Source organism: Danio rerio, chromosome 8 (assembly GCF_052040795.2).
Source record: "Danio rerio strain M-AB ecotype USA chromosome 8, GRCz13ab, whole genome shotgun sequence".
NCBI classification, from domain to species: domain Eukaryota; kingdom Metazoa; phylum Chordata; class Actinopteri; order Cypriniformes; family Danionidae; genus Danio; species Danio rerio.
Genome location: NC_141028.1, coordinates 46,181,540 through 46,197,352, shown reverse-complemented (window position 1 = coordinate 46,197,352; position 15,813 = coordinate 46,181,540). Strand labels below are relative to the sequence as shown.

At 33.8% G+C, this 15,813-nt stretch overlaps 1 protein-coding gene across 4 annotated transcripts in view; it reads right to left on the bottom strand.

Moving 5' to 3' along the window:
• gck (glucokinase (hexokinase 4)) overlaps positions 1-15,813 on the bottom strand; it is a 38,387-nt gene continuing 22,574 nt past the window's right edge. For 3 of the 4 annotated variants that reach the window (XM_087263876.1, XM_087263875.1, XM_087263877.1), the window contains 10 exons: positions 13,329-13,491; positions 12,817-12,979; positions 10,628-10,782; positions 10,181-10,300; positions 8,858-8,953; positions 8,586-8,685; positions 5,984-6,167; positions 3,152-3,307; positions 2,040-2,273; positions 3-689 (listed from right to left, as the gene is read on the bottom strand). In XM_087263876.1, the coding sequence (XP_087120002.1) occupies positions 542-689; positions 2,040-2,273; positions 3,152-3,307; positions 5,984-6,167; positions 8,586-8,685; positions 8,858-8,953; positions 10,181-10,300; positions 10,628-10,782; positions 12,817-12,979; positions 13,329-13,403 (1,431 nt within the window). In that variant the 5' untranslated portion in view covers positions 13,404-13,491 and the 3' untranslated portion in view covers positions 3-541. 4 annotated transcript variants of the gene reach the window in all.

Genomic DNA, 15,813 nt, shown 5'->3' with positions numbered 1-15,813 from the left:
ACTCAATAGCTCATCAGCTTTATTTACAATAACGAATCATTTGCACGTGTACAAAGTAAATTCAGACCCTGTGGAAAATAATCAAACAGTTCTGATTTCCACAGAATAAAAAGATAATTTAAGTTAATAAATAAAACAAGCAATAAACAGTGCACAATTACCTTGCAGAGCCTGAACAGCCCATATATTTACAATCGAATCAAGTTCCCTCCGCTTCTCTCCAAGCCTCCCAAAACATCCATGAAGGTGCTAGTTAAATATAATTTCCTGAATGTACTCAGGACAACAGCAATAACAAATGACGTATGTTGTCTTCAACAGCAAATACAGCTTTAAAATGATACATATGTTAAATATTTTAGTGAGTTGTGCGCATCTGGCAAATACATGTTGCCAGCAGTCGGCCACTTCACATACGCAATGCAATGTTCAAAAGGAGAGAAGCGCTTTGACCATAAGAAGGCTTTCTGGGACCGCTTTATCATAGCAGGTCAGCGGTGATTCAAGAGATCCACCTGAAGTCGTCCAATTGTGTGTTTTATCAAGGCGTCAGCATGCAGGCGGCCATCTTGCACGCCACAGCAGAAATGAGCGCCGCTCCACGACCGCTGCCTTCTTCTGACTGGATAAAGGTAATTTCACAGTGAGGAGTCAATTCCCACACAAGCTTATGGAAACGTTCCTTGAAACTGGTGGAAACAGGAAAACACTTATTAGTTGAATTTATATCACATTGTGTTTTATCTTTTAAAGCGGTCCTTCAATATGATTTTCTTTTTTTAACTAAAGTTAGTTTGTAATGTTGCTGTTTGAGCATAGACAACATCTGCAAATTTACAACGCTCAAAGTTCAATGCAAAGGGAGTTATTTCCTTTTACTGGATTAGCTTTTTAAGACCTACAACAAACGAATCAATTTCTTCCTGGATTTGTGACATCACAAACCTTAAATTTACATAAACCCCACCTCTAGTTTGATTGTACTGGTCAAAAAGCACACCGGGCTAGCAGCCAAATCTTTCCCCTTTTCCACCAGAATGAACCAGATGCTAGTCCAGAGCTACTGCAATTGCTAGTTCAGAGTTGTTGTGACTGCCAACAAGTGCTTTTCCATTGGCTTGAGAGCTGCCACAGGGGGAATGTATGGGGGAATATCAGTCTGAGCTGGCATTTTCGGTTGTGAAATGTCTCACTTGACATAATTCAGTCAATTGAGCATCACAATATTCACCAAGTGAGGTGTGAATATATGATAACATTTCTTGTTGTTGTGCTAATTTTGGGCAAAAATACCAAAAAATGCATAAATAAATCACTTTCACTTTTAAAACAGCTGACCAATAAAAATCTAACATGATATATTACTACTCATTTAGCACTAATATCATCTTGTTTCACAAAACGTAGCTTTATGCTAATCTCACAGAAATCAGGCCTAGCAACCATCTTTGAAATGGCTATAAATAATGCATCTCTTTGAGGTCAGAATTGTTCGATCTTCCCCTAAATTAATAGGAAGAAGGAAAAATCCTAATTTTGTATTAGCTGTAGCATCGTGCTTAGCTGCTATTTCAAAAATGGCAGTCAAATGTGTTATTTATTTGTTGGTCATGGTAACCCCACTCCTAATCCTTAATGGTTCTTCCACATGGACAAAGCAAAGCTTTGATGCTTTTTATAAACCACTCTTCCTGGTTTTGGATGTAAAAATATAATTAAAAATTTATTTTGTGCTTAATTATTATTAGTTAGTTAATTATTTATTAATATGGAACCAGAAATCAAAGTGTCATGGTGAAAAAGGGTTGTCAAAACCCATTTTAGAAGAATGGGAAACAATGGTGTAGAATACATTTTTAAAAAACAAGCATGATCACAGATGATTACAGTGCACCCAATGAACACAATCAAGCCTTTTAAAATAAATGATTGACCACTCTTTATACTTTAAAGTGTTCCCCACACTTTTTTGTGCGAATAGCTTCCCAAATACAATTACCCCACACCCTCACACCCCTCTTTTCTCATATTGTACTCACTGAGGGTGTAGTTTGTAGACAGATCCATCCACCCCCACAGTGATCTTTAGCTCCTCCTGGCAGCGTCGCTCTCTCATGAGGTTAATGACGCCGGCGAGTCCTGCCCCGCACAGGTGAGCCGCTCGCGTAGACACACTCTCACACGCCAGACGCACAATATCACAGTCCAGCTCTGATGGCAGGATTCCCAGACAACTGAGGATGTTGTAGATCTGCTTTCTGTCCCCTGTGTCACTGATATATATATATAAAAAAAAAAAAATTAGTAAATGTAATTAAATTTGTAGTGAGAATGATAGTCCACTTAAAAATGAAATATATATATATATATATACATATATATATATATATATATATATATATATATATATATATATATATATATATATATATATATATATATATATATATATATATATATATATGTACATACACACACACACACACACACACACACAGTTGAAGTCAGAATTTTTACCCTCCCTTTGATTTTACTTTTCTTTTTTAAATATTTCCCAAATAATGTTTAACAGAGAAAATGTTCACAGCATGTCTGATAATATTTTTTCTTCTGGAGAAAGTCTTATTTGTTTTATTTCGACTAGAATAAAATCAGTTTTTATTTTTTTAAGATCCATTTTAAGGTTAACATTATTAGCTCCTTTAAGCAATTTTTTTTTCTCGATAGTTGACAGAATAAACCATTGTTATACAATGACTCAACTAATAACCTTAACCTGCCTAGTTAACCTAGTTAAGCCTTTAAATATCACTTTAAGCTGTATAAAAGTGTCTTAAAATAATATTTAGTCAAATATTATATACTGTCATCATGGCAAAGATCAAAATAAAACAGCTATTAGAGATGAGTTATTAAAACTATTATGTTTAGAAATGAGTTGAAAAAATCTTCTCTTCTTTAAACAGAAACTGGGGGGAAAAAATTAACAGGGGGGCTAATTATTTGGAACCCCCTTAGTTTAAGCATGTTTTATGCAAATGAAGCTTGCACCTGGTCACTCATTTTAACAACTTCATATTCATTTGGTATAAAGCTTTAATATACATGTGTAAGTCTAAAGCTAATGAGCTTTTCAGCAGCTCAGTCGTACCTCTCAATCTGGGAGACAAAGCGTGTTTCAAAAGCTCCTCGTGTTTTCAGCAGGTCTGAGGCTTCGCCGTTGAACAGCAGATCTTCATTCACCAGTTTGAGCAGCACAAGACGCACAAGCTCACCCATGTACTTCCCACCAATCAGCTTCTCGTACCTAAAAGAGAATATGTACATATTAGAACGGTCATCCTCAGCTAAAACACTGACAGCTAGAAATACAGATGGCCTGCAGTGACGTGGACAGAGGAGCGGCCCATTGAGCTCTGTACATTCTAGCATCCACTGTAAATAACCATTAGCAGAGCAGCATCGCTAATGATCTGCTTCCCTGGCCATTAATCCAGCCGTGAGTATTCCTGCACTGACGTGGCTGCCGTCAGTCGCTCCACATGTACAGAAAAACAAGCCCTGTCGTCTGGACAGCACATAAGAGCTCCGGCTAACAAGCTCTTCCTGAACGTTGAGGTAATCGTGTGAGCAAACTGAATTCAGACTCTGATTAAACTGAGGCGAAATTATATCTGAGGAAACCTGCTTTCAGTTTTAAAATAATAATGATAAAAACTGTGAAGTTATAATCTAGATTAGTGGTTCCTGATGTAGAGGTTGCAATCCCTACTTTAGGGGTCACAAAAGATTAATGAGTGGTCACTAAAAAGGGCTACAAGTAGGAATAAAGCAGATTTAAGTAAGTAAATCTGAATTTGAATCTCAGGTTATCAAACTAGTCACAGTGGCTTCTATATAATTTAGATTTTTTTAAATAATTATATTGGTTCAGTGGAAGTAAGTAGTAAATCACATTTGTTTCATCTCATAATTTTCATTAAAGGGATAGTTATGAGTTAAAGAGATAAAAAAAAAAAATCATTATTTACTTAGCTTAAAGCAGGGGTTCTCAACCTTTTTCACTTCAGGACCCACCTCCTTCTACGAAAATGTTTTGAAGGCTCATGTCTGATATTATTTCTTAAACTGATTGTCTAAAGAAAATGCTTATTTTAAACTTTTAAATATTAGCAAAACATTTATTTTGCTTCGCTTTTTTCCACAGCATTTTAGATATAAAAATGAAACATTATATATATATATTCTTGTCAGTTTAGTCCCTTTATTTAAAAGGGGTCGCCACAGCGGAATGAACCGGCAACTTATCCAGCAAGTTTTTACGCAGCGTATGCCCTTCCAGCCGCAACCCATCTCTGGGAAACATCCACACACACATCCACACACACACACTCATACACTACGGACAATTTACCCTACCCAATTCACCTTTACCGCATGTCTTTGGACAGTGGGGGAAACCGGAGCACCCGGAGGAAACCCTCACGAATGCAGGGAGAACAAGCAAACTCCACACAGAAACGCCAACTAAGCCGAGTCTCGAACCAGCGACCCAGCGACCTTCTTGCTGTGAGGCGACAGCACTACCTACTGCTCCACTGCTTCGCCCATATATATATATATATATATATATATATATATATATATATATATATATATATATATATATATATATATATATATATATATATATATATATATATATATATACATACATACATACACACACACAGTTGAAGTCAGAATTATTAGCCCCCTTTTCAGTCCCCTTTTCAATTCTTTTTTATATTTTTTAAATGATGTTTAACAGAGCAAGGAAATTTTCACAGTATGTCTGATAATATTTTTTCATCGGGAGAAAGTCTCATTTGTTTTATTGTGACTTGTATAAAAGCAGTTTTACATTTTTAAACACCATTTTAAGGTCAAAATTATTAGCCCCTTTAGGCTATTTTTTTAATGGTCAACAGAATAAACCATCTTCATACAATAGCTTGCCTATTAATGGATTTACATTTGCTTATGGATACAATAGCTTGCTTATTAATTCTGACTTCAACTGTATATATATATATATGAAGGCGGTTGGGTTTTTAATATATAATTGGAGTTCGGTGACAGTAGTGAACAGCTGTTCACTAAAACACCACCGAGTCTTGCTAGATCCTCCTGTATGGGCACGCGTACATTATAAAACACTCGCAGTCGCGTTATAAAACACTAATTTGGACAACTGTGCTCACATTTTAAAGAGTTCACACAAAGAGAGCACGCATACTTTGTGAATCAACGAAGATGTCCGACTCTGATCCGAGTCGCAGACGTGAGACATGCAAACTGGTTTTAACTCTAATCACCGTTACCTTTACATTTGCGTGACGGTTTGCTTTATACAGCTGAGCATGTGGTGCAGCCATGGTTAAGTCTGTATTTTACAGTGAGGCTCTTTTTCCACAGAGTCCGAAGTAATCAATAACAAAAAATGGGAAATGCCATTACACCAGTCATTTTTCTATAAAAGATATTTAATAATGAAATCAAATAATTATAGTACAATTAAGGTAATTTTAAGCTATCTCGCGGCCCACCCGCAGGATCACTGAGGCCTACTAGTGGGCCGTGACCCACTGGTTGAGAAACCCTTGCCTAAAGTGTTTCCAAGCATTTATCAGTTTTTTATTCTGTTTAATTTTAACAAATACTGAGGAAGTCAATGGTTACATATTTCAAACATTCTTCAAAATATCTTCTTTTGTGTTCAACAGAAAAAAGAAACCGTTTTGGAACAGCTAAAGGGAGAGTAAATGATGATTAAATTTCCATTTTTGGATGAACCTTCGCTTTAGGAGTTGGCCTTATTTGTGATTCATCGAGAGTTACATCCACATTTGTTTTCAGTGGCATCACTTTTATAATGTAGTGTGCTTTTCTGTTATTTTTTCCACTCAAATTTTAAATATGATTATTTTGCATTCTCACTCACAGCTGATGTCCAGGATTGAGTGATGTCTCATCAATAACGCGGTCGTATTCCAGCCTGAAGTCCTCCAGTTCACTGTGGTCCCCAAATGCCCCCCATTCTGTGTTCACACACATCCGGCCCTCCTCTCCTTCAACCAGCTCCACCTTACGCATCTCCTCCATATAACACGCATTGCAGCCCGTACCTGAGGGAGAAACATGAACAGAAACATTGCAGGTGAATGGAGTAAACAAATGAACCAGTTAAAACTTGCCCAGATGACTGATTACATTAAGCCAGAGGTTCCCAAACTTTTCAGCCTGTGACCCCTGAAATAATAACAATGCCAGTGACTTGTGACCCCCAATATCCTCTGAGCCTGTATTCATTTTTATATGATGTGATTGCTGTTAAGTTTTCCGAATGTTTAACCTGGGTGAAATCAATCTGCTTCATCTGACCCTATTGCTGTGTCTTTAATCTAATGCTATGACCCCTGGGGTCACAATACAATAGAAAGAAAAAAATGCATGTTGTTTTGTTTTATTGTAACTATTAACTGCTATTTTTCATCTTCTGTAGGTTATCTATAAATAAAAGGACTAAGCCGAAAAGAAAATGAATAGCTGAACGAAGGGTTATCTATAAAATATGGGAATTCTAATAGTTTAATCAAATGAATTTCGTTTTGGGAAATTACCAAGCGACCCCCATTTTGGGAACCGCTGCGTTAAGCTACTGCAACATATTTTGTATTTTCCTAAAATCGTTTTACATATGAAAACTTGGGACTGCTTCTTTAAATTGGCACTGTTTTGTTTTTTAGAGCAATGGTCTCTAACTCAATCCCTGGAGGGCCACAGCTCTGCACACTTTAGCTCCAACCACCTCCAACTCACACCTGCTTAATAGTCTCTAATAGTCTAAAACACCTTGATTGGTTGGATCAGATGTTTGATTGGGGTTGGAGCAAAACTGTGCAGAGCTGCGGCTCTCCAGGAATCCAGTTTGAGACCTGTGCTTTAGAGCCTGGAAGGGGTGCACAGTCTGACCACCAGGGGTGCATGAGAGAATGTTTGTAATAGCAGAAAATTTTTTCTTTTTTTGGGTAAACTTCACATACCATATTTCTGAGAGAAAAGAAATTCACTGAGAGAGAAACAAACAAAAAAATCACATTACAAATTGTAATTTACAACCTATGCATAGTCTTCTCGCTGTTCCATGTCTGTGTCACAATAGCCACACCCTTTCACATTAGGCACAATATTGCTTACAATAAACTAAAAAATGGACATCTGATTAAAAACTGCCACTTTAAAAAGTCAAGTGACAGTTGGGATGAACCATCTACATCAGCCTCTGTGTGTAGTCTGTGATGAGGTTTTAGCTAATAGCAGTCGTAAGCCCTCATATATGGTCCGGCACTTACAAACAAGACACAGCCACTACGTTTTTTAAGGAAAATTGGAGGAACAAAGTAGTAGCTTTCATCCGAAAAGTTGCACCATTGGTTTCCTGGGTACACTGCAGCATCCACCAGGAAGCTCTAGCAATGAAAAACATGCCAGATGAAGTTTTGTCTGTACTTAATGACGCTGTGAAAGTTGTTAGCTTCACAAAGCTCCCATTGAACTCACGTATTTTTAATTTTTTTATTCTAATCGCGTACACAGAAAACATGTGTATTTAGTTGTTGTCTTAAAAAATGTGGAGTTTAATTGGAGAAAGGGTGCTTGACAGATATCAAATATTAGAAAGAGGTGCACACTGCAAAAAGTTTAGGAACCACTGCTTTAGAGTAAAAAAGAGGATTGAAGAACATCTTCATTATTCAGATAATACTACACACATTTTGTTTTGTTGAATCTATCTGTGTACAAACCTTTAGAATATAGATATAAAGCAGTATTGGTAAACTTATGTGTGTGAAGTAAGAGCTGGTGATATGGAGATGTATGGCTTATTGCTAGGGGGAAATACTTTTGTGAAATTGGAGTTGGATCTTAGAGTTTTTGTCTTGTTTCCAGTCCAGATCTCGAAAACCAATTCTTAATTTAAAGAGCATTTTCTAGACAATCAAAAATATTGTCTTGTCTCCAAAAATAATGCGTTGAAATTAATAGAGTTTTTCCTTTTCCTACAAAATAATCTTGTTTTTTCTTCAAAATAACTCTGTGTTTGCTTGTTTTGAGGAAAAACACTTAATTTTGACTTTTTCTGGAAACAAGACAATATTGTTTACTTATCTAGTAAATGCTTCTTGACTTAAGAATTGTTTCGATATTTGTACTAGAAACCAAACACAAAGTTGTTAATAAATAAATCATTTTATTTTTGCAGTTTACTGGCACAGTTTGATAATGTATGACAGTTAAAAAAACCTAAAAGTGTATTTGTCTGTTTTCCTGACACAAAAACCACCCTGAATTTAAAACAGGTGCATGAAAAACTGTCTACAGATGTCTCATCTAAAAGCTTTAGGCATATTCCTTTATTGCTGTTTTTTCCTCCAGTGGTTGTTAAAATATTCCATCTGCCTGTTGTAAAGTTTATATCCAGGCTGTAATTATATTGACATGGCTGTAAGTGTGTGTGTGCTGGTGTGTTTGCTCTCTCTTACCTACTATCATGCCGACTTCACAGCTGCGGTCTTCATAGTAGCAGGAGATCATGGTGGCTACTGTGTCGTTCACCATGGCCACCACATCCATTTCAAAGTCCTAAAGCAAGAATTATTTGTCACTTTTTTATAGGTTGGTGCTTAAAACCTTTTATTATGAGCTTTTAAGTGATCTAATGTTTTTCTGGTTTAAGAGCAGCTTAACCTTTCCATTATCATTTAGAAAATATCCGAGCAGAATTTGTGCTGGATAGTAAATGATGCACACTAACCCCTCTTCTTTTGATGGCGTCTCTAAGAAGACCCACAACATTATTGCCCTCAGCGCCAGAGGCCTTGAAGCCTTTAGTCCAGTTCAGAAGAATCCCCTGTCATGATTGAAGAGTAAATCAGATCACAATATTGGGAAAAACACCGGTCACATATACATAAGTCAGCTACACTTCATAATGAGGTAATACACTGTAAAAAAAACTGTTAAGGCAACTTGCTGCAGAGCTTTTGGAGTTGACAAAATGCAGTGCTTGAATTAAAAGTTGTTACTGTAAAAAAAGTTGACAACTTAAAATTGTAAGGCAACTTGATTTAAAGCTATTTGAGTTAATTAAATTTAAATTGAGTTAAGTTCTTGCAAAAAGAACTTGTTAAAAGTTGAGTCAACTAAAAAAAACTGTGCAGCAAGTTGGCTTAAAATTTTAAGTAAAGTCAACTTATTTTGTTTACAGTGTGTGCCACAACTTAAAAAATACATTATTTATTTATTTATTTATTTATTTATTTATTTATTTATTTATTTATTTATTTATTTATTTATTTATTCATATTTATTTATTTATTTATTTATTTATTTATTTATTTATTTATTATAACAACATATTTCAGTTTTTCGATTTTCATGAAAGCCAAAAAATCAGGCATAATTAATTAATAAAAACAGGAGTTGTAAAATATTGTAGCAGAATTTGAGAAAATTTTGGATGAATTAATCAAAGTACTGTTCATTCATTTGTTTATTCAGTTATTCATTCATTTTTTGAGTTAAATAATAATAAAAAAGTATTAGCACATTTTTATGGCAGAGAACGTGTTTCATTAATTAATCAAAGTTCTGCCATACACATAGTCAAATGACATATATTAATTAATTAAGTTAAGGTTTATTTATTATTATTATATTATTTATTGTTTGTTATTATTTACTATTATTAATTGCTTATTTTATTTATTTAAGTTAGATAGGTTTGCATAAAGATGGAGTCTAATGAGAAAAACAAAAGAAAGGAACAAAAGTAGAAAATAATTATTTGTTACAGAAAAAAAATTATTAAAAAAAAATTTGAGAAAAATAAAACTAATTTCATGGCTCTAATATATTATCTTATATTCAGTATGTTACTTGACAATTATTTTGTAAGACATTTCCCAACAATTTCTTAATAAAAATTCTCTCTACATCATTTTTATAATAAATATTATTATTATTGTTATTTTATTATTATTATTATTATTATTATTTGCAGTGACATTTGTGACAGCGTCAGTGTGCATTAATAAACCTTACGAGGCTCACGTTTGCACAAAAGCAGGACACTGACCTTGTCCAAATCCTCGTGACGCACTGGAAAAGAGAAGGTGAATCCCAGCGGTAGCTTCTTGTGTTTGAGATTATGTTTGTCCAGGAAGTCAGATATGCAGCCGGCAATGTAATCAAACAACTAGATGAAGAGAACACATGATATCATGAAAACAATGTGACTTAATTGTCAGAATACATGTATTTGATAAGGTTAAGTAAACTCTTAAAAATAAATGTTTGTTGTTGGTTTATTGCCATGGATAAAGCATCTTTAAAATGCACAACACATTTTCATCCCACAAAAGAGTCTTTATAGTGAAAAACAGTTTATTAAAATGACTAAAATGACTCTTCAAACTAAGAAAATAAATGTTTCCTCAAAGAATTGTTTACTGAAAAGTGGCTATATTATGTCATCACTCTGAAATTTTGCATGTTTTCGATTTTTTTTTTACACTAGTCTCACCATTTCAGCTGTACCGGTCATGGCATCTTCAGGGATGGAGTACATGTGATGTTTGGTTTCCACCTTCCAGCCTCGCTCTTCATCCTCACCCACTTTCACAAGCATCACTCGAAAATTTGTCCCTCCAAGATCCAGTGCCAGGAAATCACCAACCTCTGAGATGAGTCACATGAATCAGAATCAGCAACATTATGACTTATACTAATCAACAGACCATTCCAGGAAAAAGGTAGATCACTGGACGTTTCCAATAATGCACTCATCTATTTATTTACCTTAACCTGCCAAATGAGAATTGTTTTCGTTTCATGCAACTTAAAGGAACAGTTAATCTAATGATTTTTATTAGGGTTAGGTTATACATTTTATTTTCTAAATTGAATTTATTTCATCGTTTAGTAAATCAAGAAAAGTCTCTCTTCATTTAATAAACCAATTAAATTATTTTTTGTAACAAAACAATATACTTTTTTTCCAACAGGATGCTAATTATGTGTTACATAACAACATGAACAAATATATACAGTATTTATATACACATGCAGTAAGAAAATGAATATACATTAGCAAAATACAGACTTTTAAAGTTGTGTGATTTTCTAAACCTATATTCTAAATCTATTTTGTCATAAAAAAGGCTGATTTTGTTCACACAAAGAAAGTTATTGGGGTCCAATTTTATTTTGACTATTACCATATGGACAAAAAAGCTAAAAACACTATTAAAATATGTTTGTGTACTTTGACATAAGCATATAATAACAACATTAGATACAAAATATTATGTTAAACATTAAGTTATCAATAAAGTGATTATTACAATATAATTTATTATTATTAATTTACATTGTATGTTAATAAAATATAAAATGCATCTTATAAGCTATACTAATAAACATACAGTACAACCAGTCAGTACACTTTAGTTTGATCTGACTATTTGAAATAAGGGATCGGGGATATTCTTCACGATAACACAGAATCAGAATTTTGGCTTCCCAGAACAACAGTACTTTTCACTAAATAGTTCTTAAAGTTACATCAAAGTACTTCATAGAATCATTGATTTCAGTAAACATTCTTTATTTTACACAAAAGATACGTTTTTTCTTGCTTGTTCAAACTACTTATTTCAAATGAACTCAAACAACACAATTATTGAGTTTTTTCTTTGTCACAACAATTGTTTTATGTTCAATCCACTTAAATGTGTTAAGTTAAATTAACTGATTTGTGATGAGTCAACATAAAGGAATTGTGTGGAACCCTGCCTTTTTTTTTAAAGTGACTAGTTACTCAACCCAAGTAAACCAATTTCCTTAAAAGCAACAAGCTGACTTTACAAAGATAATGTACATAAACCTATTTTAACTTGGAACTGTTAAGTTGACTTCATTTTTATAATTATGATAATTGAGTTCACTTTTAAAGTCAACTAATCCCTTTTTACAAAGTCAGATTATTTTAGCACTTCTGCTTTCAAATGATTACTGTAATTATTACAATATTAAATTTTTGGTGATTCGTTAAGTTTATAAAATCTACAATTTTAGCCTGTGATGAATATATAAGTGCACTGGAGTCTGGCAGAGCAGATTTATTTTACTGTATGTCATTTTGCTATATACAGTAAAGGTGGGGGGGGGGGGAAACAATAAGTATGGTGTATCAGAAAAAAAGTGCTTAGTTAACTTTTATTTTTTAAAAAGTGAGTACTATTTGCATAATTATACAAACTAATTCAACTTAACAATTCCAAGTTACCATGGGTCTACTTACATTATTTTTGTAAAGTCAACTTGTTGCTTTTAAGGCAGTTGGTTTACTCACTTTTGACAAAAGTAAAAAAATGCTGGGCTCCCAACAAATCCATGTTGTTCCAACACAAATCAACTTAATTAACCTAATTGACGTAATTAAAACATAATTAAAACAATTATGTTTTCCATAAACTAAAGCCAGCTAATTTAAATAAGTAGTTTGAACAGGCAGCAAAAAAATAAAATAAATAAATAAATAAATAAATAAATATATATATATATATATATATATATATATATATATATATATATATATATATATATATATATATATATATATATATATATATATATATATTTATTTATTTATTTTTATTTTTTTTTTTAAGTGTAAGATTCACTGTCCAGCATGAGGATCTGAACTCTTACCGGAGCCTTCAGGTGTGGACCGGACATATGTGGGCAACATTTTGACACTGGCTTCATCATGTGTCTCCACACGCAGACCTCTCTCCATCTCTCTCCGCATTCGCCTCATCACCTCCTCCAGCTCTTCTTTACTCAGCACAAACTCAGACAGAATTTGGTCCACCTGTGGAACATGCCGTAAAGGGATATATTAGCACAAAGCCACACTGAAAAAAAATCCAGATTCATTTGATTCACTAAATTTTTAGGGTAAGTGGTTGCAAACAATTTATACAGACAGAATTCAAACAAAAAATCAGTAAATGAATGCAATGATATTCAACTTAATTTGTTTGTTAAAATCAGCCCATATAAATTGCAACCACTTACCTTAAATATATTTAGTAAATCCGATGAATAATGTTTATGCATAAAATGGTCTGCATTTGTTGCACTCAAAGTGAATGACAAATGAGCTAAAAGTGCCTCTAAAATCTCTAGACTGAACTAGTTGTCTTTGTTTTGTCTCTTACCATGAGGATTTTCTCCAGCACTGACTCAAAGTCGCTCGGTATCCTCTGTCTACGGGCTGAAGTAAGACACGGCATCTTTGCAGGTCTCTTGAAACTATTGTAGGATGATTTGCTAAAGTTTGAATGTGTTTGAGGTGCTTGGAGATGCTCGGCTCTTTTTATGCTGCGCTGGAGGAGGTGGAGAGGTGTGGTCAGAGAGATCAATGCCCTCTGTGTCCACACACACACTCCTGATTAAACATACACACTCACACACACATTTAATCTCACCTGTCACCTTGGAAACCAAGCTGTCAAGGCCACTCTGCACGATCACGCGCTTCACTACGAACATGACCTTATCTTTACCTCCTCAGTACATTTCAAATATTATTTTTATAATATTATTATTATTTTACAAACAAATGCATTATTCTGATGCAAAGAAGTGCTAGAAGTATTGTTATTACTGTATTATTATTGTTTTATTATTATTATTGTTGTTTTATTATTATTATTTTATTATTATTATTGTTTTATTATTATTTTATTATTATGATTGTTTTATTATTATTATTATTATTATTACTATTATTATTATTATTATTATTTGATTTTGATTTAGTCACATTGTGAAGAAAACAGGTATGTGAGAATTTTTCTTTCAAAATTTCAGCTATAGCAAACATCGGTGCTTGCCACTACATTTGTTACTTGATATTCTTGTGTGTTTTATTGCAGTGTTCCTCAGTTTCGCTGTAAGGTTTTGTTGCTTTGTTTACCCATGTTGCTGTTGTTTGTTGTTGTGCTTACCTATGGTTTACACCTGCGTCTTGTTTAGTTTCTAGTATCTAGTTTCTTGTCTTGGTAAGTAAAACCTAATGTTGTCAGTTGTATTTATTGGTGATAATCTTTGATCAATGCATATCTGAGTTCTTCTGTTATGATCCTTTAAGCTTTTCTGGAAATCTTTATCAATTTTGTTATTATATTATGGTAATTTATTATGTAGATAAATGATATAGTTTCAAAATATCTTCAATAAGCCAACCAAAATATTCAGGAGATCAGAGGAAAGATGTAAACACAATTCATTCATTCATTTTATTTTCGGCTTAGTCCCTTTATTGATCCGGGGTCGCCACAGCGGACTGAACTGCCAACATATCCAGCATGTTTTTACGTAGCGGATGCCCTTCTAGCTGCAACCCATCTCTGGGAAACATCCACACACATTTATTCACACTCACACACTACAGACAATTTAGCCTATCCAATTCACCTGTATCACATGTCTTTGGACTGGGAATCCGGAGCACCCGAAGGAAACCCACGCGAACGCAGGGAGAACATGCAAACTCCACACAGAAATGCCAACTGACCCAGCTGAGGCTCGAACCAGTGACCTTCTTTGCTGTGAGGCGACAGCACTACCTATTGCGCCACTGCGTCACCTTGTAAACACAATAACCTATTATATTATATTATTATATTTTTGATTATAAATCAAAATGTAATACAGTTTTAGTGATTTGATTATAAAATTGGGATTTAGGTTACTTTCAAAAATAGCTATTGAACATTGTCCCTAGCTTAATATAGACAGTTTAGTTTGCACAGAGCATTGATTTTTCCCCAAAATAGATCTGCAGGAATGTGAAGCGAGGAAAAGTCCAAAAATCAACAGGTTTATTGCACCCTGGAAAGTTGCCTTAATGTCAGACAGTGGTATAGATATGATGATTATATACAAGTCTGCAAATTAGATTATAGAAAGATTCTAAATTAGTCCAGATTCATAAAATAAAATAAAATAATAATAATAATAATAATTATTATTATTATTATTATTATTGTTATTATTATTATTATTATTATTATTATTTAAAATAGTGAATCAGTGGATAAAATTAAGCAACATCAAAAGAAAGATATTGCAATTTTTTTGTACAACCCCAAATCAGAAAAATTTGGGACAGTATAGAAAACGCAAATAAATTTAAAAAGCTAGTGATTTCTAAATGTAATTTTACTATTATTTAATTGCAGACAATACAACAAACATTATTTGAGGTGTTCCTCGTGATTTTCATTGTTTTTCTAAATAAACACTATCCGATTTTGGTTTTTGCCACACATTTCAAAAAAGTTGTAACAGTAAAGCATTCATCACTTTGGAATGTTGCCATTCCTTTTTACAACACTTCAAAGATGTTTAGGAACTGAAGACACCAAGTGATGAAGTGTTTCAGGTGTAATTTTGTCCCATTTTTCCTGCAGATAAGTCTTAAGGTGGATAACAGTACGGGGTCTTTGCTGTCGTTTTTTTACACTTCAGAATGCACCACACAATCTCTATAGTACTGGAGACAGATTGGTCTGCAGACCGACCAGTCAAGCGCCTGTCTCCTCTTCCTCCGCAGCCAGGATTGTAATGTGTGCAGAATGGGGTTTTACATTGTCTTGTTGAAATATGGATGGCCGTCTCTGAAAAACAAGGCATCAT